We start from the raw sequence: 27,238 nt of genomic DNA, 5'->3' as shown, positions 1-27,238 counted from the left end.
TCCGGCCGGGCCGGCGCGGAGGGATTCCCGGCGCCGGGGGAGGGGGGCGCGGCGGGCGGGGGGAGGAGGTGCCCGAGGGGGGGGGCGGGGAGGGGGCAACATGGCGGCTCCGTATTAACTTCCCCCCCCTCGGCAGCCAGCGCTGCCGCCGCTCTCCCCCGCTCCCAGCCCTGGCATGCCGGGCGCGATGGAGAAGGGCGCGGAGCTCTTGGGGGGAAAGAGCCGGACAGCCCCCAACGGCGCCAAGAGCAGCAGCCCCTCCAACGGGCACTACTCGGAGCCGGAGAGCGGCGGCGGCGACAGTGGCGACGAGCACGGTGCGAGCCTGGGGCCGCCCCGCCGGCGGCGGCAGGGGGGTGGCGGAGGCGGCGGGAGGGGCGGCGAAGCGAGCCGAGCCGCCTCCCCCTTCCCGGTGCCGGGGCTCCGCCGCTCCGTCCGTGCCGCGGCCGAGCCGCGGCCGCGCGTGTGCGGGGCGGGGGGGCGGGAGCGCGCGGCGCGGCCCCGCGGCTGCCCCCGCGGTACTTAACGATGGGGAGGGAGTGTCTCCCGGGAGCCGCCGCCGTCCCCATTGTTCCGCTGGAATAAACTCCCCCTTCCGCCTCCTCCTGCCCCCTCCTCGGCGGTCGTCGGGGCTTAATCCGCGGCGGCGGCGGTGGGCGGGGGGTGGCGGGGGGAGGAGGTGGCTTATTCCGCACGGCCGCGGCGGGGGCTCCGCCAGCCCGCCCGCCCGCCGCACGGCGGGAGCCTGGGACGGCGCCCGGGGACGCTCCAGCCCTTAATTTCTCTTCCCCCCTTTGCCTTGCAGATGTAGGAATGAGGGTCGGAGCGGAATACCAGGCGCGCATTCCTGACTTCGAGCCCGGTAAATGGCTTTTCGGCTGTAACCTGACATCTCCCGAGGCGGGAGGGGTGGGCTCGCCGCCGGGGCGGGCTCGCCCAGCGCTCTCCGGCGGCGGGAGGCGGCCGCGGGGCTCTATTTACGGTGCTTTGGAGCCTTTGTGTCGGCGACCTGGTGCCGGCGGCGGGAGGCTTGGCCGGGGCAGCATCTGCGCTCCGGGGGCGGGGGGCTTCGCGGCGGGGGATTCTCACTTCATTATCGGCCGCATTATGTGTATCCGGCGGGAGGCGGTGAAGCAGAAAAAAGCTTGATTTTTCTTTTTTTTTTATTTTTTTTTTAATTTTTCCCCCTTCCTGTCCTTAAACCTATAACCATAAAAAATATTTGCCGAGGGGGTGATGGATGTTGTCGGGCAAGGGTGGGAAGTGATGCGCCCTGCCGGAAGCAGAGCAGACCTGGCTGCTGGGTGGAAGATGCGCTCGGTGGGAAACTCCTGCTCCTGATTTTGTGTGCTGTAGTAGCCTGGCTGGCCCCGCCGTGGCAGGCTGAGCTGCTCTCCTCCGCCTTCCTCGGCCCCCCAGCCCCGCCCCGAGCAATATGGGTACGCTCGCCCAGCCTGGTACTCAGCTTTAGCAAGTTAATTGCGAGAATGCTGCCGTGCCTTACTAGGCTGAGCAGGGAGGGCACAGGAGCGTTCAGCAGTTTCGCTGTAGCGGTGGGTCAGATGAAGCCTATGTACTTTGCTGCTCTCCAGGCAGGCTCCATGGGTGTTGGGTGGTCTCTCACCAGAAGGGGATTGCTCCCAGGGTGCCTCCCAGGGCTGCAGCGAGCCCCTCGGGATGGTCGGAAGTCCCCACTGGCCAAAGAAAAGGCCGGGGGAAGCAAAGCACCAGGATGGGATCAAATGAATGCGTGATCTTGGCTTAAGGGAATGCCTTTCCCCTAGGAAGGAGCACGCAGTCCATGTCTCTTTGTTAATAAGGCTAATTGTTTGCACTCTTTATTTTTACATTGCCTACATAAAAATATACACGGGTAAAAATGATGGTTTCCAACCTCCAGCCTGGATTTGCTTTTCCTATAGGCCACTTAAATTAGAAAAACACCTAGTGTTTGTTTTTCTTTTGATTAAAAGAACTCTTCAGCCCTTGTAGGACAATTGAGGTTCTGTGGTTTCAATTTTGTAAACTGTATATGCAATAGTACCATTACATTAGTAACTACAGAACTAATTTTATGCTCTCCTATAAGCAGACTTTTTAGAGCTCCTAAGTGTTTCTGGGGGATGGTATTAAATTAATGCCACTTTCTCCAATAACTAGGGTTAATATATACTCACCCTATCAGTTTCCTTAATAATGGAAATGTTTCTTTAATAATTCCTGAGTTAGAGGCATAATGTTTTATTATGAGTTATTATCCTTCTTGGTGTGTGTATTTTCCTGATTAGGGCAAGAAGGTAGTGATTTATTTTGGAACACCTAAGTCTTACAAAATAAATTTAAAAGTCCATCAAGTTTAAAAGTACAGCACTTACCAAGTTAACAAATTGTTTATCTGAGGAGATATCAGCAAGATCTCATTCTTTCATCTGCTTGGTTTTTTGGGTTGAATTTTTTTTTCTGGTGAGTTTTGAGGCATAATTTCTTAGAGACAGAAATAATGAGAGACAAAAATCTGTCTCTCCAGGTACTTTTAGGTGTCTTTTTTGTAGCAAGTAAGGTAATAAGCTCCCCTTTAGTTCCTGGTTTGTATATATGGACATAGCACAGTATTTGATTGTCTTTAATTATGTTTCTTCTTGGAATTGTTCTAATGCCTTTTTTTTAGGGTTTATCAGATATTTTAGAGTATGTGTTTATTTGCAGTACTCTTGAGTGCTATTTTTTAAGCCCCTTGAAATAAATAGGTGGGAGAAGGGAATCAATGATGGATGAAAGTAGATATAACTCTAAGACATGAAAGTCAGCCCTGATAAACCTACAAAATACTAAAATGAGTGGAATAATACCAAATCCTTGGGTTTCACTTAGCCTGTCTTGAAAAATAGCCATAAGCAATGCTCTACAACAATACACTGAGGAACAAAATATTCATGATTAATGTGATGGCAGTAAGCATTTTTTAAAAATTTATGTGTAAAACAAGATCATTTTTTTAAAGAAAAAGTGCCACTGTTTTTCTGTGTCTCATGGAAGAAGTGGATTGTGGTTGGGAGCAGCAATTACGCAAAATTCACGTTAGTGTACTCTTGCCCCCTCCACACCATATTACTTTTACAAGCAAACTTTCAGATACAGCTTAAGAGAAGTAGAGTTTTTAATTGTCACCAACTGTTACAGCAATGAGAGCGATTTTGTCACTGCAAGAAACAATTTTAATAAGTAAACTTTGTTTTTTTACTTTATCTAATTTACTGAGTTAACATACCATCTCTTGCATGCAGATTTTTGTCTCCTCCTCCTGGTTTTCCTATAGTATTTTATATTTTTGGTGAAAATTTTTCTGCTTGTGCTTTCTGACCCACCTATAGATCCAATGGGATGTTACAAAGCTGGTATCCCTATATTGTGGGTTGTTTGCATTCTTTTGGAAATCGCAGTAGAGAATGCACCACTCTGTTGTGTCACCCACAGAGAACTGCTAGAGAAGTTTTATTCTACTCAGATTTAGACTTCACAATGGTTTTAGTATGAATTTTGCCTACTTAATGCTGAAATACTTAATTTCCCATTTACCCTCTTTTCAGGGATGGAGTTGGGGCTGTCAAGAAGAATGTTTTATACCATTTAAGGTCACTTAGGAAAGCATTTGTCTGTATGTCTTTATAACTTCTCTCTCTAGTCTTCTAATAGGAAAACAGGCTTTTTAAAATTGAAATTATTAAATGGTGTGGGGAAGGCTTAGTCTTAAGCAGAGGAAGGTACATCTTCTGCTGGAAACCAACATACTTTTAAATTGCCATGCTGCCCTGCAATGCCCTCACTGTGTCCTGTATGTTTCTGGAAGATCACCTTATTCTCAGTACCTGGAATCCTGCATAGAGCTGCACCAGCTGTGCATACCCAACTTCTAATGTGAAGCTGCACTTTAGAGAGGGTCAGTTTGCTGCTATGATTTCTGTTCTGGAAGTGGTGCAGAGTGCCTGTTGGTCACCTTCAGCTGGCTGCATTTCCTGACTGGTACTGGCAGAGGGGTGCAGCAGCTGAAGTGCAGAAGCCTCTTCCTCAGTGGCTTGGAGGTGTGTTTTGGGGAGAGGGAGACTTGTTATTCTTCAGATGTAGCTCTTGGTCCTTCTCTTCCTTACTGGCTTACAGGTCTTCTAAAACACTTTGGTTAACATGTTGCAGGGTATATCCAGGCCCCCTCCCTTGTAAAAAAGATTGTGTTGCCCTTGAGGTGTAACACAGCCTCTTTTGGGTTAGGGCTGCTTCCTTGAGTGCTTGGGGCACAAAGCACAGGCAGGAAGTTCCCAGGAAGGTAGGTCGTGGTCTTGCATATGGAGATTATGCCTTAAGTTTTAGTTTTCATGTTTTTCAGATTCTGTGCTGCCTTGATGTGTAGCTCTGAGCTTCATATTAAGTGTTAGTAAGTTCTCTTCACAGGGGAGTTAGACAAAACAATCCTTTTCCAGCTTGAGAACCAAGGATGCAAGGAACCAAGGTTACAAGCTTCAGGCCCAGAAAGCATAAACTACAGTGAATTGAAGGGAGCAAACAAGGAGGATGAGACTTCATAACCTGAAGCTCTAATTAACCTCAATATGCAAATGGACTAAAACATAAAAGTGTGAAACCTTGTGAGCGGTTGTCCATTTTGTGACCGCTTTGGGTCTTTCTTGGGTGTAGCCCTGGCCAGACTCTTGTACTGCCCAAGGTGTATCCATTGAGGCCTTTTAATAAATACCTACTTTCTTCTTTAAATCTGTCTAGTGTCTGTTCCAGATCAGCCTCTCAAGGCATCAGAGATGGAGAGATCCCTGTCCTACAGCCAGGGACATGCCATGCTGAGGTCAGGGTGCCTTCCTTCAAGCTACCTGTATGCATCTCATTATTCCTTTGTCATCCTGGCTTTTCTATTGGCAGTGTGAAGGTGCCACCTGAATGGAAGCAGATGTCTGATTCCTGCTGGGGACACAGCACTGCTTTGAAAAGGGATGTTCTGGTGGTTGTTGCTCGTTTGTCATGTGAGGGTCATACCTCATAAGGGGAGTGTCACCACATACATGATCTCCTGCAGGCACAAGAACTCTGAAACTATTTTTTTTTTTTTTTTTTTTGCTTTAGTACTTGAGTATTCAGTATCTGGTAATATCCATGATATTTCAGTTGTCTGCAGATATCTCAAGTTTAGACTTTTTTTCCTCATAACCTGAGACTCTAATACGTTCTCTGGTCATCCTGCTTTCTCCTCAACTTTAGCTAGAATGAAGTTCAGGATAGTGGTCATTTACTTGTGACATGAGAAATGTTGTGCCTGTAACAGCTTGCCCTGCTCTTCATGAAGTCTTGCATTCCTAATGACTAAAAATGTCATGCTTTTTTATTCTAAAGTGGAATGTTATATTGAGGAGTTTGTTCTTGTATACCAAAAGCCTTTCAGAGTTTAGTAGTGCTTATGCCTTGAACCTAGTGCTTTATGAGTGTATGCACATTCTTAACCTGTTACAGAGTTTATGCTGCACTGAAGTTATCTGCCTTACACATCTCATTTTGGAAAGGCGCAGGAGTTCTTTAATTAACTGTTTTCAAGTTCACAGTTGTGATGGATCAAGATTGCAGAGATGATAGCAAATACAAAACACTGCCAAACTGAAGAGAGAAGAGCAATAAAACATAGTACATAGAGGGAAAGCACTGCACTGTTCTTTTTTCCAAAGCACGGGGTTTGGTTTTCTGTTTGCTTCAAACAAGATGTAGAGCCTAAATATAAAGTGTGTAAGCTTAAAATGGAGTGAAAAGTTACTTGTTTCACTGAATAAAAAAAGCTGTTCTTCTCCAATAAGGATGCAAGGATTTCTCCTCTGAGGGTGATTACTCAAGGAATTCATACTGGCATTAGATATAAATCCAATTGTTGAGCAATTTCTTAGCGAGATAAACTGTTGTGAACAAATAGATTATAAGGGGCTTTGTTTTAGACTACATTTGTGCAATAGTAGTGGAAAGTGGCTCTTGACTGAATGTTTTTGCAGTATTGGGGAGTTTCTTTTACAGCATATTTTCAAAAATCATATGCTCTGATGTAGTGCTTCAGTGTTTGCATCAGTACTGCTCTGTCCTGATGGGTTGGGTAATTTGTACTGCTTCCCTTGCTACGTTGAGGTGGGGGTAAAGAAACCAAAACCAAAAACTACTTTAACGTCTGACTGCTTTCTCCAGCTGTGCAATTGGGTTGGCTACGAGTATTAAAATTATAAAATTAGAAAAATCAAAACTAGAGAGAGATGAACAGAATTATTTCTGGTATAGTTGTTAGTATAGTTTCTTCTTGAAAGGGATCAGGGATGGTGACTGAATTCTAGCTCTTATCTATTTTTGTTTGTTTTAAGGAAGTCTAACTGACCACTGCAGGTCCTAGTCCTCCTATGATAGTGATAAACGTTAGAGCCCTAGCAGACAATCAAACTTCAGGAGAACAAAGTTGCATCTTTGCCAACTCCACAGGGGGTATATTTAGATATGAGGAAGAAATTCCTCATTATGGGGTGGTGAGGCACTGGCACAGGTTGCCCAGAGAGGCTGTGGATGCCCCATCCCTGGAAGTGTTCGAGGCCAGGCTGGATGGGGCTCTGAGCAGCCTGGTCAAGTGGAAGGTGTCCCTGCCCATGGCAAGAGGTTTGGAACTAGAAAAGATTCCTTCCAACTGAAGCAATGCACTTCAGTGGTTTAATTGTGGTAACCAGGATACTGTCTAATATTTAGTTGTACTTGAACATCCTAAGAGTAGTGTTCAGATTCAGCCATTTGATATCTTCAGGAATTAATTGTGAATTATTTCTTACAGGTGCCACAAAATACACTGATAAAGATAATGGAGGGATGCTTGTATGGTCTCCATATCATAATATTCCTGATGCCAAGTGTAAGTCCTTGCCTGCTTGGGAATTTGGGGGCTTAAGTAAACTAAATAATTATTTCTGGTGTGCCTGTTTGGTCTTTATTTTACACACAGTGAAGCTGCAAATAATTAAATACAAAGCTTCTTTTTCTTTATTTAGAGAGCTCCAGATAAAGCAAAGATGATCTTCTCTTATGCTAGTAAAATCATTGTTTCAAATCATATTGCCTATTTTGTACTATCATCATCATTGTCTGTGAAACCTTTTGTTATTAATTAAAGATTAAAATATCTGAACATGAGGAACTTGCTGCTTTAAATTCCTGGGAGAAGGAGTTGCAGTGGATGAATTTAGAAAAGATTTGTTGAGGCCCACTGCAAGGGGAAATTATTACTGTTGTCACAGAAGGAAAAACCAAACATTTTTTCCCTTTAGGAGTGACCCGAAATACCGGAGTCATCTGACTAAATGTGATCAGTTATCTGTTTAATCTAGTTTAAACTTGTTTCCTGTGTTAGAATTTCCCATATGTAATATAGGGGAGTAAACTTTGAGGATGCAACCATGAGAACCTCATCCTCAGGACAGTTTCTATCTAATACCAGTAGTTAGAGATTTGTGTCCCTCTGTTTGAGGGAATGCACCTTCAACTACTGCAGAACGGTTAGAAATAAAATACAGCTGTGATTATTAAACACTTTTTTCATTCCTTTAAAGTATAATTAACTCTTTGCAGCAACAGTGCATGGCAGGGATATCCCTTGTCCATTTGAAGAAGGAGGATTTCATTATTTCCTCTTCTTGATAGTACTTCCTTTCACCTATTTAGTTGCCACTTAATTTTGAGCTCTAGAAGGTGAATAGGAAAAGATTTTGTTTAAAAATAAAAAGTGGGACCTAATTTCATAATGATGAAAAGTGTTCAACTCAAAGCTGACTCTAATATTGCTAAATATGATTTTTTTTAAATTTTATACCTTAGTTTCATTATCTAAGTATTGAATTTTCATATTTTCTATTGAAAACTGACTTTGTGTCATAGTTAAAATCCATATTGGTTAGTGAAAGCTATAGTAATCTTGAGGATATGCATAATCATTGATACAGGATCTTCTTGCTGTAATTTTCAACATGTTTGAGAATACAAGCAGTAGAAGTAGTTAAATTTAAAGCTAACCCAGAAGGGGGTTCCAAAAAGGCATAGCCTTTCAATAACCAGCTAGTCTCTGCTTTAACTAAATAAATTATGAGCCTCTGTGGTTTTGTTGTAGTAAAAATGTGAAAGAGAATTAGCTTGTGTAAAAAGTTTATAAAATTAAATGTTTAGTAATGGTCAGTGGGTTTATTTATTATTAATAAAGCTGTGAGTATATTTAATATTTTGGGGGATCTGGGCCTATGCAGTGTGTTAAAGCATGGGGAGACTCTTTCCCCATGTTAGATGGCTAATTCTGTCGTAGAGCAGAACTAAAATTATAAAAGAGTAATTCTGACATTGCTTTGTTACAGTGGATGAATATATAGCAATAGCAAAGGAAAAACATGGATACAATGTGGAACAGGTAAGTGCTGTTGAATGAGAGTGCTCATTTAAAGGATTTTTTAAATATAAAACTATAACACAACTCTTATTTTTCCCCTTGGTTACCATTAATTAACACTGTTTCTCTTCAGGCACGGCAGCAAACACTGCAGTTAAATGGATCTGCATACAGTTGTGGTCTGGATTCTCTGCAAAAGATTGAGCTCTTTGTTTTCATGACATGCTCAGCTTGTAATGTGCACTTTTGAAAGGTTTGGTATGTTTCTTGATACACTGGGCATGTCATGCACTTGTGTGTGTATATTTAGCTAAAGAGTTTCTTAGGGAAGCAGCTTACAAATTTAAAGTTTAACATTAGAATGCAAATATGGTACAATTTTGAACCATTAATTGATAGGCACTGAAAAGGTTTCTTTCATATTGAAAAAAACCTGAAAACCAACCTCAGTTGAGTGGATTTTTTCAGAGGCAGGAGAACAGGCTCAAGTTTTAGCTCTGAAAGTAACAAACAAATTCACTTTTTATTTAACAGCCTTTGGCCACCATTCCTTAAAAAGTAAGGATAAAACTTTGCTGGTCTTCATGTAGTTCTATCACAAAATTCTTCATAAATTCTTCAATTAACCAATCTGTGTAAAAGTGAGATTACCTGTTGCAAAAAAAAATATTTGCTGTACGATTGAAAAGAAGTTGTATGATCAAGTTTTGGAGGATGGAAGCTTGCTCATCAGCTGCTGTCTGACAAAGAGGCTGCCAGTGTTACAATGTCTAGAATATACCTGTGGTTTGGTGTTACTTCTTTATGCCTTGACTTCTGTTAGGCAAGAGGAGGAACTGATGGATCTCAAGTCTCCAAGAGATGGATTTCCAAAATAACTTCTGGTACAAAACACTTGTAGACTCCTCACAATGGAACAGAAATTCTCTTTGCAAGAGGTGTTTGTCACTTGCCATTTTAACAAGAGCAGAGTTTGCTGTGTCCAGGTTGTCAGAAGATGTGAAATCAGGGGGTTGGAGAGATGCCTGGTGATCATGTCTGTGCTGTGTGATTGAAACTGAGTGGATTACATTGCCCAATTCCCATGCCCAAATCTTGGCATCAAATCTGCCTGTGGTTCTCTGGCAGAAAGTCCAATGAACATCAAATCCTTTTAGACTGTCTAGAAATGAAATTGTAAAAGAAAGTATATTTAAATTTCCCTTCCTTATTAGGTGCACATGACAAAGTGGCCATGCTGTTATTTGTGGATTGGAGAGTTATAGAAAGACCACTCTCACTTTGAACTTTCAGACTTGCATTTTGGATGATCCTCCAGCTACTGAAAAGTATTTTTATTTAAAAGTATTAATACTTAAAAGTATCTTTATTTTCTTTCTTGAGTGGGCTGGTAATAAAGGCCTATAAGGAGCTGTGTAGGTGATATATGCCTGTAAAGTAAGAAAGCAGGTCAGATTTGAGCCTCTCAGCCTAGTTCAAGCTGCTCTAGAATTACTGCTGCCATGCCAACCTTAAATTGTCTGGCTTTCATACCATTAATAAAGTATAGATTTGCCCACTGTCTCCAAAGAGAATTTTGTAACCTATAGTAAAGAGCCAATAAAATTGTAAATGCATTTTGAGAAGGGATTCTGCTAGTCAAATTTTATTTCAAACAAATAAATTGCCTGTTTTTATTTAACTTGTCTCAATGTTTTAGAAAATTGACTAAATCCAAAGAGGGATTATTTCTTTTCAAAGGCTCTCGGCATGTTGTTCTGGCATAAACACAATATTGAGAAGTCCCTTGCGGATCTCCCTAACTTCACTCCTTTCCCTGATGAATGGACAGTTGAAGATAAAGTCCTATTTGAACAAGCATTTAGCTTCCATGGAAAGAGCTTTCACAGGATCCAGCAAATGGTAAAGTAATATTTTAATCAGAAGCATTAAACAGCTCAGATGCACTAAGAACAAAGGCTCCTCTTGGGCTAAAATTTCATGTTGATTTCTGTGTAAGAGCTTCAGGAAGAACCTTGAATATGAGATTTAATTTAATTTCATCATGTCTCTTGGACATGCAGCTTTTTCACTCTAATGAAAAAAGCCTTCTCCCCTTTTCAAAAATGTGTATGAAATACATCCCTCCTTTCAATCTTACCAATGCATTTAAACTATTATTTAAAGTTTTATTTATTTATAAATGGAGCTGAATTATAATTCTGAGTGGAATTTTAAATTTTAAAAGAGTTAATCTGTTGATGAATTCTTCTAGCTCCCAGACAAGACCATTGCAAGCCTTGTAAAATATTACTATTCTTGGAAAAAAACTCGCTCTAGAACAAGTTTGATGGATCGTCAGGCTCGTAAACTAGCTAATAGAAATAATCAAGGTGACAGGTGAGTTTATGTTCTTAAGTAGCTAACCAGAGACTGAAATCTTCCTAAGTAGAGATGTGAACTAATTTCTAGCCATTGTTTCCGTGTGAACCATGTGTTTCAGGTTTGAACCTCTGTTGTGCTGTCTCTGGTTTTAGCAAGGGGTTTGGTACCTGTGCTTTAAGAACTTTATCACTCCAGTCTGTGTGAGTTGTAATGGGAGATGGGAATGTTTTAATGAATAACTGTAAAAACAAGGATTTACACCCTAAAGTCTGTTACTGTCTGTGCAGGAGAGTGTTTTTGTGGGAGGGGTTGGACTTGTTTCTTGGTTTGGATTTTTGAGCTAATACGGAACTACAACTCAAAGTGCAACCACTATAAAGAGCTGAACAGTTTCAATGCTTATGCATTGTTTTATAACAAAAATTTTTATAAAGTTGTTTTTTTAGAAGACTTACAACTGCTATCAGAGAGAATTAGAGCTCAGAGTAGTTTTGTTGTCTTGCATAGAAGGGAATAACATTTCTCACAGTTATTATAAAATTAAAATTTTATTGTGCTCAGTATATGCAATAATTAACTTACACTTTTTAAAAGGTGATATGTGTAGCATGTATAAGTAATATAATCTATGTTTATATGGGAAGCTGTAATTTTATATCTATAGAAAATTGCTTAACTGGAGCAAAAGGGGTCTTTTTAATTATATGTTATTTTGAATAACTTCTGAATCTAAAGTTCATATGCTTATTTAGTGATTCTATTTCTGAAAAATTGCAAGCTAAAATTAGTTTGCTGTTAAAATAGCAGTTTGGAGGGGTTTGGTAATAACTAGAAATTTTAGTTTGTTTTTGCATTAATTTATTCAGTAATTATATTGTCAGAATGACTGGATTGGGCTCCAAATTGACTGTTCTCTTTTTAACCTTTTCTTTGATTTAATTCAGTAAATTTGATTCCCCTCTACTAAATTGCTAGATTTTAAGCACATTGGTGAAAAAGCAGTCCCATGTTTTCCCATCATATGCACTATGCTCCCCACAGACTTCAGCAAGGGTTTATTCACCTGGTGCAGTGGTTTGAAAATTGGTCTATTAAAACTAATGGGGCAAATGAAAGGTTACTTCTACCTTTGGTATATAGTTGGCCACATAAATGTTCATGCTGGCACAAGTGGTTGAATTGAAGAAAGGTGACACCAAAATTCTTGGCAGCAGTACCAGCACTGCTTAAAGTAACTTTGAAACTGTGGTTTGTGGTTGCTTGTTTATCATAATAATTACTAGAATTTAATACAGAAAATCATGCTTATAACAGCTGTCTTTTGAAAACTACAAACAATTTGAGATGCCATATTCTCAGAATAAATAAATTCAAGTAGATAACTCTTACCCTGGTACATACTTAGATTTGGGTTTAAAAAGTAATAAAGTGACCAGCTTTTTTATAATCTGTCTTTAGTGATGATGATGTCGAAGAATCTCATCCAATGGATGGAAATGATAGTGATTATGATCCCAAAAAAGAAGCCAAAAAGGAGGTAACAGATAACTTAATGGTGAATGTCAGTTTGTTTGTTTTCAGTGAATGTGTTACTGTGAAGACTGAGTTGTAGTACAGAGGTTTAAGTTTCAACCTGTTGAACTCCCTGGGTCTTTAAGTAGTCAGGATCTTGATGATTTCTCACTGAAACAAAATTGTATCATATATTTTTGCCATTTTGTGGCTGTAAATGCATCTCTCATTACGTCCACTGTGTCCTGAGAGCTCTTCAATTTTTGGGTGAGATGTATCCTCTCACAACCTAGTAAAACAGGTTGTATTTGCCCTCCTTCAGTCTGGTTAATATGTTTGCAGTTTTACTGGTTGTGAATTATTTGAATCAAAATGTTTTCTTTGAATTTTAAAATTAAATTACATTTTTCAAAGAACAACTTTTGTTGTTTGTTCAAAGCCACAATGAGGTGATGCATTTCAACTAATATGTGGTTTTACTGAGATGCTTTTAACTAATAGATGTAGAGGAAAAACATTTTTGTCCTAATGAGCACTTACTGTTAGCTTTACAGATGACTGCTGTGTTCAGGGTATGTTCAGGTTTTAGGAGTTTGAGTTCTTGTTCTAAACATTAAGCTATCTATGAACAAGAGTAGAAAAACACATTTAAGTGTGTGTTTAGTTGTTTCTTTTATCAACTTTAAGCATTTGTGACCTTCCTAAGTCAGCCAGTTCATGCTTCTCAAGAGTGAGAGGAGAGGTTATGCAAAACTTCAGCACTCCCATGAAGGGGTATCTAGGATTATGAATAAAACTTTGTACTTTTCACAAAAATAATATTGAGTAAGAGAGTGATAAGTTTAGCTTCTGTTCTGAGCTTTGCAGTGACCTTCGATGTATCCCTTTATCTACTGGCCTTAGGGGAAAAAGGACAATTATCCCTTTCAGTGAAAGAGTTCAAGATTACTTTTTTAACATGGGCATGTTTTATAGTACTTGCAATGTCACGTGGTCTGATAATGTACCTTTTTACTTTTCTCTGTTCTAATAATGTACCTGCAATCTAATGATTAGAGTTGCTGCCTTAGCCATGTCTAAATAAGGGCTATTTTGCTCAATTTACTTGGTTATAGTTTGAATCATGACATGCAGTCCAGAATGCAAGTGGTGTGTTGATAGACTTCTAGGAAAAGGACAAATAGATTTGTAGTTTCTGATGAGCTATTTGGATCTGCGCAAGATAATTTTGTGATCTAATAGTTCTGGTAGGATTTGCATGCTTTCACTTCCTAAGCAGAATATAAACTGAGTAGGCTGCTTGAGCACACAGAGCAATGGAAACTTTCTGTTACCAGATAAAACAAATATAACCTAAGCTCTCTATCTTGGCAAGACAAAATTATGAGAGAATATTTTCACTTTAAATCCAGATTGAACACACAGGAACTGCAATTTCATACTGAAAGAGCAATGCAGAACCAAAACCCAAATAAGTATAAACAGGGCAGAAGTAAACTTAACCTTGAATTTTTTACATGTCAAAGATGTAATGCTCTATATCAGTTTTCTGGGGAAGAGCACATATCTTAAGTGCTTTTAAGGTGGCCTCTATGAAGTCTGGGGGCTGGATTAAGATGTTATATTAGCTGGGGAAGAGAATGTGGCACAAGGTCAAGTGTAGTAAAACAAGACTCTGTTTGCTGCTCTGCACTACTACTACAGAAAATAATAATAATGATAATAATAAAGGCTGCTGCACTTGGTTTTGCAGTTACTGTGATCAGATGACCACCTCCTCTTAACATGCATGGATGCCAGCAGGCAGGAGCAGTAGGGAGCTGCTTGAAGTAGGGAAAAGCCTGAGTTCTCTTTCTGTTCTGGTACTAAGCATTCCTTTGAATTAGAATATCCTTGCAGAGAAAGTAATTTTTGTGTCTCTGCTCCTGGCCTATAGGGAAACTACTCAGTTGCTCTGAGGGAGTCACATACATGCAGAGAATGTTTAGGTGCCCATACATACCAAAACAAAGACTTAATTTCCTCTTTGCCATTCCTTTTCCTTCCAAAGAAGCAAATAATCAAGGCCCATGTTTTCTAAATTACATAGATTTTTATAATGACTGCAGGGGTATGTCCATACTCTCTCTTCCAAATCCCAAATCAGCTCCTCCCCATCCCCTCAAACCAAACAGTACAGTCTCTTTGTGGAGAGTGCTTACAGCAGGGAGAGATGTAATTTTGCATTCTTGCCTGGCCTAGTTGAATTTTTCATTCTTCTCCTTTAGTATTTGCCCAAATTCTTCGTATCTGATCAGAAATAAATGTGTAAAGTCACTGATTATTTGTTTTAAAAGCGAGATACATACATTTATATTGCTTATGTAAGAGATCCATAATGTTTGCCCTCTGTCACAGTATTCAGACTGGGATTTCCATACCACTTACTGTATTTGTGGCCATATTAAAAAAGTTTTGAGAACTGACCTTTCTCAGAGTAATGCAGGCTTATCCAGCAGATGACTGGTATGCTCCATCAACTCATCTGCAAGCTATAGTTGGATACTACATGCGAAGGAGGATGTTAGCTTAGGTTTTATTTGTCATAAATATGACATTACAATGCTATCTGATACTTCATTCTTTTTAGTAAACTTGTATACAAGATACTGTTATTCTTTAATGATTTATTTCTTGTAAATTAAAGGGCAATAATGAGCAGCCTGTTCAGACCAGCAAAATAGGTCTGGGTAGAAGAGAGTATCAGAGCTTGCAGCATCGCCACCATTCCCAGCGTTCCAAATGCCGGCCACCCAAAGGCATGTACCTGACCCAGGAAGATGTGATAGCTGTTTCCTGTAGTCCCAATGCAGCCAACACAATTCTTAGACAGCTGGATATGGAACTAATCTCATTAAAGCGACAGGTACCATGGGTTATTGGTCTTGGTTTGTTTTTTTTTTTTTATCTCAGATTGTTCTGATTGTAATGGTTTTGAAGATTCTGAAACTTCTTTAGATTCTGTGAAGATTCTGAAACTTCTTTAATGTGAGTCTTCCTTGTTTTGTTCCACAGTTATCACCACAAATGCTGGATAGTAGCTGCTCTTCAGTTTTGTTTTTTACGTTCATCTGCTCTTTTGGATAAAATGAAGCAAGATTACTTTTTACTTTTTTCAAAAAAAGGGTAGCATTAAAACAGTGCTACAGATTTGGGAACAGGAAAAATCAAAAGTCACATTTGATTTGAATTTTTTTTTTTGACTTTGTTAGAAGTATTTGTTTGAAAAGCAAAAACGAGACCAATGGAGCAGAGGAAGTTACATTTGTTATGCTTTAAATTGTAGCTTTTTTTATGGATGTCCTTTCCCACAAATTATGAAAGTATGAGAGGTGTGTGGAACCTAGATGTGTGGACCTAGTTATTTCTCTGTTTGAATTGATAAGTTTTCTACTTCTTATTAAATTTAGAAAAGCTTTTTAGTCTTCACCTTTAAGAGGAAAATTGCCTGCGCCCTTTGCATGAAGAAATTAAATTTTAGCATTTAAAGTTGAACCATGTAATTATTCAGCTTCTAAGGGTACGGTAGTTATGTGCATGCTTGCTTTCTAGGAGCGATGGGGCTACAGAGCCAAGGCTCATCTTCTGGAATTTCTGCCTCCTTATAGAACTGCCATGTTGCAAAATCATGGAGGGTTTTTTTTTTTCATGGGGTTTTTGCTACCTTATGTTCTTTTACAGGAGAAATAAGCTTCTTTCTGTCACAGCAGGACTCTGGGGCTAAATAGCATAGGTGGGTTTCACTCTTTAGCCTTAAGTGTAGGTGAGTTTCAGCCTTGAGGTTGTGTTTCTCTTTTTTTTCTTTTTTTCTTTTTTTTTTTCTTTTCTTGCAGTGATCTCAGAGATGCAGCCTTTGGAATCTCCCACTGAGTTGTCTGCTTTTGTGTCCATGCTTAAGAACCCTTGTAATAGCTGTGCACCATAGTATGCAAAACTATTTTCTTACCTATGTTATGTGCATCAATGTCAGATTTAAGTGGTTCAAAGATGTGTATATGTACAATTTGGAAGGTCTCTTTTTCAAAACTAAGAAATATTTAAAATAATTTCAAGAATCCCCCCTAATTAAATTAGAATGATCTCAGGTCAATGAAAAGCATCTGTCAGAAGGAACTAACTGAAAACATCTCATGAATTTATTTTTTTTTAAGAAGGAAGAAGTTAATAATATACGCAATACATCTCACATGTCTAAGAATGAAGTTTTGTGTCTAGAGTATTCTTAATTCTTCAAGAACCTATGCATCTTATCAAAAATTACTTGTTGTGAACAGCTTTTAATATTCTTGCAAACAAACTGTTCTTCTGAAAGACTGGCTTAATTTTTTTCTCTATACTAAACTGATGTGTTTTGTTTTGGTTTTTTAAAGTTTTTTTTGAAACAGTTAAAAGTAGTGAAGCCTTAAACCATAATATTTCTCTTTTTAACTTAGGAGGTACACTTGTGGCAATCCTAGTGAAGATAAATGTGTAAAGTGACCAACTTTCTTTGTGGAGCTGATTAACTTTGTTGTTTTTGACCAAGGTTCAAAATGCTAAGCAAGTAAACAGTGCACTTAAACAGAAAATGGAAGGCGGGATTGAAGAATTCAAACCTCCTGAGGTAAATCAGAACAAACACTCAAACTTGTGGCCTTGCACTTCTGAAGTGTCATGTCTGTCCACAGTAATAGGGAGCTGAAATTGAGCCCTGATACATGGGGGCTTTTTGGATTAAAAATAGGTAATGTAGATTGCCAGTAATAAATGATGTTCTGTGTGAAAACATGACTATATATACATTTTGGCATCTAAAATGAATGATCTATTACTACTGAAGTTCTGGTTTTGCTTGTTTTAAAGGCTTGGATATGAAACATAACATGAATTCAAAATGCTCTAAACACCAAGTCCAAATAGTTTAGACAAATGTTACTATAAATTCAAATTCTGTCTGCATAAAGATCATTAGCTTGTGCATAAGTTATTATGTAGATGATACTAATAATTGCAATAAAACAGAGGAAAAACTGCTGGCATAGTTTTAAGCTTAATTCCATAAACAGTATTTCCTCTGCGTGAAAGCAATCTTAAACTATAAATTTTTGGCTTATAAGCAAGAGGTTTTTACCCATTTTGCAAACTGTAGTGCAAGTAAAATAGATAGATGCTCAGATATCTTGCAGCTGTTGAAACAATTTAATGATCTTTGTGCCATTTTTCTAATTTTAATAGTCTAATCAGAAAATCAATGCCCGTTGGACCACAGAAGAGCAGCTTCTTGCAGTACAAGGTATGTTAATAGTAGCAGCAAGTTGAAATCTGATGCAAAGGATATGAAGAGGTGCTTAGGCTTTTATTTGTATTTCCCTCTAATGCAAAGCTAAACTTTTTCTGGTCACCAGGAAAACAGCAAAACTATTGAGAATATTTAGGACATTTATCAAGCAATATGACATTAGGCTTTCTGTTACCCATGTTAAATTTCAAAGAGAAAAGCTATGCAGGATTTAACAACTGTATTAGTACCAGAAAGTCCCTTCAATCATCTTCTAAATCACATTACATGAATTGCTCTAATGTAGAAGACTAAAGCAATTGTTAAAGTAATAAAATGTGAAGCATTTAAGACATTTCCAGTATCCTAAGGTAGGAAAAAGCAGAAGTAAATCTGCTTTACTGTTGCTTTTCTTTGTTCATGAGGGAGTAATGGGCAGGTATCTACTCATTAGGCCTTTTAAGATCTAAAGATGGATATGGATGCTTGACTAACAGTCTTACTGGGCTAAAACCCCAGCATTTTCTGATAAGCTATTCATACAGTTTATTTGCATTTATTTCATTTATATGAGGGAAAACTGACTCTTGTATTAGCATGCACTGCCAAATCAAGGAACATGTAAGGGAAATATCTGGAGATGCTGTCTTGAAGGCATGTATTGACTCACTTATGGAGATCATCTTTTATAAAGATAATAGTTCAGTTATATCTATGTGCTTTATTCCTCTGTGTTCTTCACCTTGAAAATGAGAGACTGAGTTTTAGTATAAAATATTCACTGTATCAGGATATCAGTGTAAAGTTGTCAGGTATGCCATACCTGGTACTTATTTATTAGTCAGATGACTGACTGAACCTAAAGTTAGGTTATTTTGATGTGTGAATGGAAATGCAGAAAGATATGGTGAGTCTTAAATCATGCCTTTCAATTTACATACTTGTCCTCTGTCCTAGGTTCATTTTCTCACCATTTCTAAATACTTCAGTATTTTGTTCCCAGATGCAGCTGAAGGAGATGTCTCTAGTATGATATACTAGTAAGATAGACTTGCTGGAAGAGTGGGGAAAATCCAGGGTCATTGTGCCTGCCATAGAATGAAAGGATTCAAACCATCTTGCCTTTTCATAGTTTAATTATTGGAGTTCTCTCTAAGCAACAGTCTGGGAAGTGATAAGAATACAGTCAGTTATTGTTAAGCTGTGACACTCTGTGACCAACAAGACAAATAAACTAGAGAGCCTGAGCAAAAGAGAATGAGCGTTGGTGGTGGCTCCTTGGAGAGGAGATCCAGTCTTCTGGTCTCTAGGAATGGTTCTGTGTTTTATAAAGGTAGTCAGCCTTAAGGATGGGGTGAGAAATCTGGCATTCTGGAAGAAATCTGTTTTCATTGACAGGTGCTTCTTATATGTATTGTTTCCTCTGTGGACCCTTTCCCTTGTCACCATATAAAATGGAGATGAGAGAGAATCTTAATGACAAGAACAAAGTGTTCTAATTATCCCTCCCTTACTTAGTGCTTGCTCTCTCTCCTGGAATGAGAGGGCTGTCTCCCATGCCTCAGGCTAAGGACCCTGATTTCTTGCTTCAAAGCAATTCCTTGAGGTGGTAGACTCTAGGCATGAGGGAGCCATGCTGTGTTTTTCCCTGGCTTTGTTTTTAGAAGGTAGCCACAGTTGCTCTACTAAAAGCTTCCCTAATGTGCGTTAGGCTTGGATTTGAACGTTGACTTGAACACGAGGACATTTAGTTCGTACACTTCAGAATAGATGAATTTCATTAAATGTATTGGTATATTTTGGCATCTGCTTTTAATAATTTTACAGAAATCACAAGCATTAAGCAGGTAGGTGGCACTTACATGATTTGTTCACTTGAATTTGGACAATAACTCTGACCAAGGAGATTGTAAATATAATCTGCAGTAATATAATTTTGGTACTGTTTTTTGTAAACATGAAAATACTTGTTATCTGTAGGCTAATCTCAAGGGATTGCCAGTAACTAAGGAAGAGGTAATGAGACAACCTATCTTAAAATAGAGCTGTGTGTAATCTTAAAAGCAGTGTAGGTGCCTGCAATGGGGTTGTGGACTCAGATTTACAATCTCTGAGCCAATATATTCACAATATAATTTATCAGCTATCAGTTCAGCTTTGAATAGTTGTTAAATGTAATGGGCTAGTTCATCAGTTAGTGTTTGTAAATTACAAAATTTTATGTACAGAAATGTATAAGAATGATCATATTTTCAAACTAAGATCTTGGCCATAAAAATGCAATTGCAAAAGTGTTTTAACACTTGTTCAAGACAACAAATTTACATTGCAAAGCTATGCATGACTTTCATGGCATTGCAGGGAAAAACAGTTGGGACAATCAGGATCTAACTCTACATAAGATAGTTGCCAGGAGCACTGTAATCCCATCACGGTGGAACTGCAGCTCCCATTAACTCTTTCTGCCTTGTTGTGGTGCTGTATCATATTGCTTTGCACCCTGATTAATATTGTGTTGGCTGTGCTGTACAACATGAAGCAGTGTAAACAGAATAATCAAACTTGGATTTATGAGTTTCTCCAAGAGAGACATTCAAGATAAAATGCTGTAATCAAGAGCATGCATGTGTTCCAGTGTACCTTTGCAGCTGGATGAAGTTCTTTCTGAAGAGCTTGAAGGATTCCTGTGAGCTGGGCTGCTTTGAAATGAGCTGGGAGAAAACCATTCATTCATACATGAGAAGTGAGGCTATGCAGTCCTTCTTTTTGAGCTTCACTTTCATTAGCCTAATAAAATTATTGAATCACGGTTTGAACACGTGAGAAATAATTTGAGGTGTTTAGCACTGAATTTGTGTAAGGATGCATAAGAAATGTGCACCAGTTTGACAGGGATGGTGACTTGGCAACAACTCTTAGAGATATGCCATCACCTTATACATTGAAGTTTTATAAACACACAGTGAATTTTCTCTATTTCTTATGTGGCTTGAAGGGCTTTTAATACGTCATTGTGGTAGAGCAGTGGTAATAATATTGAAAAGAATCCAAAATGAGCAGTGCTGTGTGCAGCTAAACTAAGGAAATTTTAGTTTATTTAGATTTTCTTTTTAAGAGTTGGGTTCTCAGTGAAGGCAAGAACACCTTGTTTTCAAGCTGTTTGCTTGGAAATAGGCTTTAAGACCTTATTTTTTGACAGCTTGAATTGAAGATAGCAAACAGGCTCAGTTGTTTTGCAGATTAAGGGAGGAAAGAAGTGTAGCCACCATAGTAACATAAAAGGCTGAAATCACTAAAAGTCTATATTAGTTTCCTAACAGAAATGTGCTTTATTCTGCTGGGCACCTTGTTCACTTGATTAATTGTACAGGATGTTAGATATATTGCAGTGGATGTTCCATGTTCATTATAAATCAGTAAGGGTGGTAATTGTAGGGCAGACAAAGAATTTTAAAGCACTGGAGGCAATGTTGTGTGGGCACACACAGCTTTTAAGGAGTACAGCTGATACCTTGTACAACTGATAAAGCAGAGAGCCAAATCCCTGTCTTTGCTTTGCCTGGATCCATGCCCTCCCACGTGGCTCTGAAATCTTTCCAAGGTTCCTGCAATCGGGAGGGTTGTATTCTTTTGTACACTGCAGAAGATACTAAATAATGTAGCTGGGCTCCTGACAGCTGAAACATCAGCTTCAGCCACAGAATTTGTTACTATCCTGGAGGTGAACTTTTCTTTTAAATTGCACAGAGTGTACATTACCACATCAGAAGTGCCTAATAACAAGGAAAGTAGAAAGGAGCAGAACAAACTGAAGGTCACACTCTTCACAATTAAGTTGAAAAGGAACATTGCTTTCAGATTTGAAACAACTCTCACTTTCTGAACACTTTGCTTCATTTTCTGAAGTGAGGCATGAAATCAGGCATAAATTTCTTTTCCTGTAATGAGAAAGAGTGCCTGTCCTCTAAGAACTGTAATATGTTCCAAATGAGTTTAACTATCACAAGCTTCACAGGAGAAGTCAAATTGTAATCCTCTCATGCATAACTGACAGCAAAAAAAGTCTTCTGTTTACCTACTCTGGAACAAAATTGGTTTATTTCTTCAAGTTTCCAAACTTGTAATTAAAAATATACTTTGTGCAGCTAAAAGCTGTGTTCTAGGTGGTGGGAGAGGTTGAGGATTTTTTTCTTAAGCAGGAGAGGGGAAGAACTAGACACATAGCCTAAATATAACAAAATATATATAATTTTTATTATAATTCAAATTTTAAGTTAAAAACTATGGAATGTTGTACTCTATTTTTTATTATATGCAGATGTAGTTTGAGAAGTATTTAAAATATATATTGGGGTTTTCGTTTGAAGTGCTCAAAAACAAAAGTGACTACTGATGTCAGTACAAAAATTAATGAAAAGAATACTGTAAAGCTCACCTGTCATGCTGCTTATCAGTAGAGGATTTAATCATGGAGGCTTTTGCTGGGCCATCTTATAAGCAGGCACTAGTAACTTAATATATTTACATTCTCCAAGGTGGAGAATGTAAATGTAAACCCCCAGATTTTTCTACGCAGGTAGAATGGTGAATGAAAGCTTCAAACAGGCTTTGCGGGGTGAACACTTGGCAGTTGCTGTGTGTAGCCTGAGTAGAGTGTGTCACAAGTGCAGGAACAGCAGTATATTGTGATTACAGATCTGTGCCCCCCTGTTCTGCCCTCTGCCTCTCCTGCCCCACTGGCCGTGGGAAAGAGCCCTCTGCGTGCAGCTGGTGTGGAGGGAGCCTGTAGGAGCTGTCAGTGTTTGTCACTGGATACTTGTAGCATTTTATTCTGTTTGCAGCCATTCACACGTGCTCAGTCACCCCTCCTCCCCTCTTGAGCTGATCTTGGGCATCTGCCCTTACTGTGAGCACGCTGAAAGATTCACTCTGTCAGGGGCCAGATCTCTGTGGTTTTAGGTTGAGAGGCTTGGTGAGTAAGCCAGGATCTTTTAAGAAGAATGGGTAATGACTTTTTAATAAAGTTCTTGATTTGTATGTTGATAGCTGTGCTATTAAGAATTACTTTGTTTTAATGGAAATTGAGGCCTTCTCCTAATTGAGAAGTTCTCCTAATTAGTGAGTCCTCGGTTTGCAGGTCCCATAGGTTCTCTCTATAAATACATCACACGTAGCTGTGTCTGACTGATCCTTCACAGCTATGTTATTTACTTTGCCTTCCAGGTGTCCGAAAATATGGTAAAGATTTTCAAGCTATTGCAGATGTAATTGGCAACAAGACTGTTGGCCAAGTGAAGAACTTCTTTGTAAACTACAGGCGTCGGTTTAACTTAGAGGAGGTATTGCAGGAATGGGAAGCGGAACAAGGAACCCTGGCTTCTAATGGTGATGCTTCTGCTTTAGGGGAGGACACAAAAAATACTTCTAATGTGCCATCAGGAAAGAGCACTGATGAAGAAGATGAGGTGTGTTTTGTGTACCAGAAATAAGTAAGCATGGGTTGAGGAACAGCATTTTATGTAGTGATAAAATATAAGGTTAACTGGTGTGGAGTGGCAATCCGCATTCTAAAGAATGATGATGAGCTTGCATAGAACTTCAGCCAATGTCGTTAACCAGCCGGGAGCAGGGCCGCACCTTTGATAGTGACGATCACGTTACTGTTTTACTGTTAAAATACACTTCTTGCTCTAGAAGAAGACTTGCTTTGTAAATATTTTTAGTTTTGCTGTCCATAATGTTTTGGTTGGTGATTTCTTTTCAGTAACTTCTCGGTTCTTTGGTTTTATATTATTAAATGCTGTTTCCTGTGTAGTGGCCAGTGGCAGCCCAACCGCCTGAGGTCCCGGCCGGGCCGGCCGTTCACACCGTCTTCTCTTTGTCCTTTGCGCAGGCACAAAGCACTCCGGCCACTCAGTGTTTAGGCCCTTCACCTCCGGCACACGCCTCTGCTCCGGCCCCTGCCGCTCCCGTGGCAGCCCTAAACCAGCCGCCCCCGTTACTGCGCCCGGCGCTCCCCGCCGCTCCCGCTCTGCACCGCCAGCCGCCGCCGCTGCAGCAGCAGGCGCGCTTCATCCAGCCGCGGCCCGCGCTGAACCAGCCGCCGCCGCCGCTCATCCGGCCCGCTAGCTCCGTGCCCCCCCGCCTCAACCCCCGGCCCGTGCTGGGCGCCGGCAGCGGCCAGCAGCCGCCCTCGCTCATCGGCATCCACACAGAACCTCAGTCCACTCTGCACTGAAGAAATACCAGCGCCATTATGCTGACTCCCACCTTTGAAAAATTGGATCCATGTACTTTTTTGTCCCTATCGTTATTTGGAAAAAAAGAGCGAGCCTTCACAGGTATCAGACCAGTTTTCCAGAGGAGCGAGCTAAGAACTAGACACGGAACGACGTCAATGACCACCTGTATAAAAATATTTTTATGCCGAAGACTTGTACAGCAGAACAATGCCTACACTGCAGCCCTCCTCTGTATGAATAACTGTTGAAGGAAGCTAACTTCTTAAATGAATAAATGTTCAACACACCAAGATTTTGTTTAACTGATTTTTACTCTATTTATTTTATTACGGTTCTTTATAGTCAAGCATCTAACTACAGGAAAGTAGTCTGGCAAATCTAGAAATAGATAATATTGTAGGAGACTTAAATGTAGTGTTGGGGTTTTTTGTGTGTGTGAATTTTTTAATTTTTTTTTTTTTTTTTACCTTTTAGTGAAAGAAAATAATGGCTTTAGGTTCAGCATGTTTGACCCTGTTTAGATAACAGCATTTCACCTACTTATAAAATGTAGGTCTTCTCTCCATGTTTTTCCCAGAACATCTTAGTTTGTTTTAAAAGGTACTGGCTTATTAAATACTCCTCTTTCAGAGTATTCTGAAGACTCAGTGAGCTATTGTACCAAATTTATTAAATCTCATGCGTGTTCTACTCATAGAATTTAACTGGAAGCAGGAGTCCAGTTTCTTGCTGCAGTCTTGTCTTGTGGGCTGGGCAGGATAGAGTGGCAGCAGCTTCCACCACCCAGGGGGATGACAGGACAGGAACCATCTAGCAAGAAGTATTAATTTAATTTGTTATCCCACTAATTCTTCTTATGTAAGTACAGTAGAATTCCATTCCTCTGAGAATGACTGTCTGCAGTTCGTGTGTGTTAGATTACTGATACCTTGCTTGAGCATTAATGAGGGAAGTGTAGAGGCTGGTGGTGCTGGTAGAGTATCATGAGAGTAGTTATCTCCTGCCAACCCAGTCTTACTTTTAAGTGATTTTCTCTTGACTCCTGCTATATTTCTGGCAAAGTTGATTACATGAGTTGAGGGTATTGGGGGAAGGACAAAGGTGTTTGTTTATTTTCTTGACTCAGTAAAACCTGCATATAGATATTAATATTGCTTCCAAATTATAGGAGTTTGAAAGAAACTCATTTCACTGCATTCTCGTCTGAAACCTTGAATGATGCCTAGTAGTCTTTCAGGGTGTGGGGGTTTTTTTGTGGTTTTTTTGTAAAAGCAGATGCCTCTAACCTCCAAGTAAACCAGGCTCCAAATATGAGTAGCACTGTTTGAAACTGTGTGATCTGAATTAAGCTATTGAAAAATAATGCATTCTTGATTATGTAATAATATTCATGTTGACTGTTGTCCTATTTGGAAAGGTTTTTTTGCTTATAGCTGAAATGGTGTCTAAAAGTCATTTTAACTCTTTTTTTTTTTTTTTAACTAGATTTGCCCTTGACTAAAATGAGACTTTTTATGCAAATGGGATGTGCTCTCCCTAGGTTTTTTTTCACAGATAAATTAGGTGGTCTAATGATCAGTTTAGCAGCTAAATAAGGTCTTTTTTTAATGTGCAAAGGGAAGTTCTTGTACTATCAGATTCTATTTCATTTGAAAATCTAGTATTAAAGTTTGATAGTTGTAACCTGAATTGCAGTTGAAGTGTTGACCTTTATGTTTTAATTCTTCATTTTAAAATACTCTCAGATCAAACTTGAGAGATTTTTCTTTCTGAAGAGCTTTCACTGGTGTGCTGAGGTGTCATACAAAATGGTCTTTCTTACAAATTTTCTTTTGCATCAGAGTAGGTGCTTAGCCACTATGTGAGCATCAGATGATCCCGTGTCTAAGTAAAGCAGAATTTTAAAACAAGCACCAAGGAGTTAGTGGTCATGGAAACTTGTGTTCTGGGAGTCATAAGTCTTTAGTGTGCCCTCATCAGCTGCACACAAATCTGGCTGCTCTCTGGTCTTTAAAACCAATAAAAAACCAAGATGGTACATTTTTACAGTTTAATTGTTAACAGTGGTAAGATTCATCTTTGGGATTTTTTTCTTCTTTTTTTTGTTTTTTTTTTTTTGTTTGTTTGTTTACTTTAAGCATTGAGTCTCCCAGGTGTGTGTATTGTACATCTGCTAATTTTTGTCTTGTCTCTTGTCGATAGACTTCAGTATGCAGAATGTTGGGTGTTACAGTACAGTTGGCCACCACCAACTGCTATGAAACTGTTCAGTACATTGTAATTCCGTTTAATCTTGTTTAAATATTCTATAACTGGGCAAAGGTGCTGTATTTGAAGGGGGGAGGGAGGGTCAGAGATAGGTAGGGTAGTATTTCTTAATTTACCTACACTGTAGCACACAGTAGGGAACTCCTAGCATTTGTAGTACTAAATAAGTATGTACATAGCAAAATGTCTTTATTGTGTGCTTTGCAGAATATGTGCATACAGTTTGCACGTCCTGTTTTGGGGGGTAGGGTATGTTTTAAGCAGTGTTTGCCTGGAGAGTGATTTGCTTGCTGCTTAATCAAAGGATTAAAGTTTCAAAGAAATCTGTGTCTTCTATTTTTATGTACCTTGTAATGGTCTAATATGTTAGGGCCCTTATACTGTGATTCTCTTCTAAATTCATTTCTATTTTTTTAAGAATTAGAAATAAAATTATACAATGGTGTTGATTTCAGTGGGAAATTTCTTTTGCCATATCTAGTCTCCTGTTTTGTAATGTAGTAATGAACTCTGACTTCAAGGTTGGCTTAATTTTGTCACTTTAAAAAATGTACAATGTTTGCACACTAACGTTGGGCAGAGAACGTGTATCCTACATTGTTCAAAGCTAATGTAACTCTACAGCTTTTTGTACAGTTTATTTTAGTTAATAAAGCAAAACGGTACTAAAAAATTACATTTTACAAATGCAAGGCATAATCAGAACATGTATTCAAGAAACAACACTTGCAAAATATGGATGTACGAGAACTATCAGATTTAATTGTTGCACTTTAAATCAGAATGGGTACGAAGTTGAGCAGGTATTTCTGCATTTAATAAAACAATCACTAAACATTGCACATCATAGTAAAGCAGTTTAATTTGTTGCTCCTGAGCAAAAAGAAATAGGTACTTTTGTCCTTAGGGTTTTTTTCATCCTTAGAGTGTTGGGATTTTTCTTTACTCTGGAAGCCTCACAATGCATGAAGAACAGAGTGCACACCAGTAGCTTACAGGTATGGGAGTTTGTGTATGGACAGAGACAAAATGCAGAGTTTGGGATGAAGGTTACTAGGACTATGTTGTGCCTCTTTAGAGCAAAAAAAAGGAATAGACTGAACTTACAGCCGAGGC

The 27,238-nt window shown here is 39.3% G+C and overlaps 1 protein-coding gene across 6 annotated transcripts; it reads left to right on the top strand.

Annotated features, from left to right (window-relative positions):
- Positions 1 to 60: 60 nt before the first annotated feature.
- Positions 61 to 26,964, top strand: RCOR3 (REST corepressor 3). 6 transcript variants are annotated; one of them, XM_071426640.1, is made up of 12 exons: positions 61 to 317; positions 806 to 862; positions 6,845 to 6,922; positions 8,409 to 8,461; positions 10,181 to 10,342; positions 10,695 to 10,819; positions 12,263 to 12,359; positions 15,003 to 15,221; positions 16,881 to 16,958; positions 17,570 to 17,627; positions 22,836 to 23,077; positions 23,506 to 26,964. In XM_071426640.1, exons 1-12 carry the CDS (start codon positions 176 to 178, stop codon positions 23,848 to 23,850), a joined length of 1,656 nt encoding a protein of 551 aa, XP_071282741.1. In that variant the 5' UTR covers positions 61 to 175; the 3' UTR covers positions 23,851 to 26,964. The 6 variants fall into 6 exon arrangements, with proteins under 6 accessions (XP_071282741.1, XP_071282751.1, XP_071282761.1 ...); XM_071426650.1 differs by having other exon boundaries at positions 62 to 317; positions 12,263 to 12,341; XM_071426660.1 differs by lacking the exon at positions 61 to 317 and adding an exon at positions 449 to 518.
- The last annotated feature ends 274 nt before the right edge of the window (positions 26,965 to 27,238 follow it).

The sequence above is a fragment of the Agelaius tricolor genome, unplaced genomic scaffold (assembly GCF_023055355.1).
Source record: "Agelaius tricolor isolate 1412-34295 unplaced genomic scaffold, bAgeTri1.0.p SCAF_1, whole genome shotgun sequence".
NCBI classification, from domain to species: Eukaryota; Metazoa; Chordata; class Aves; order Passeriformes; family Icteridae; genus Agelaius; species Agelaius tricolor.
The sequence above is the reverse complement of the archived record's forward strand: the minus strand, read 5'-3'. Positions and strand labels throughout refer to the sequence as shown.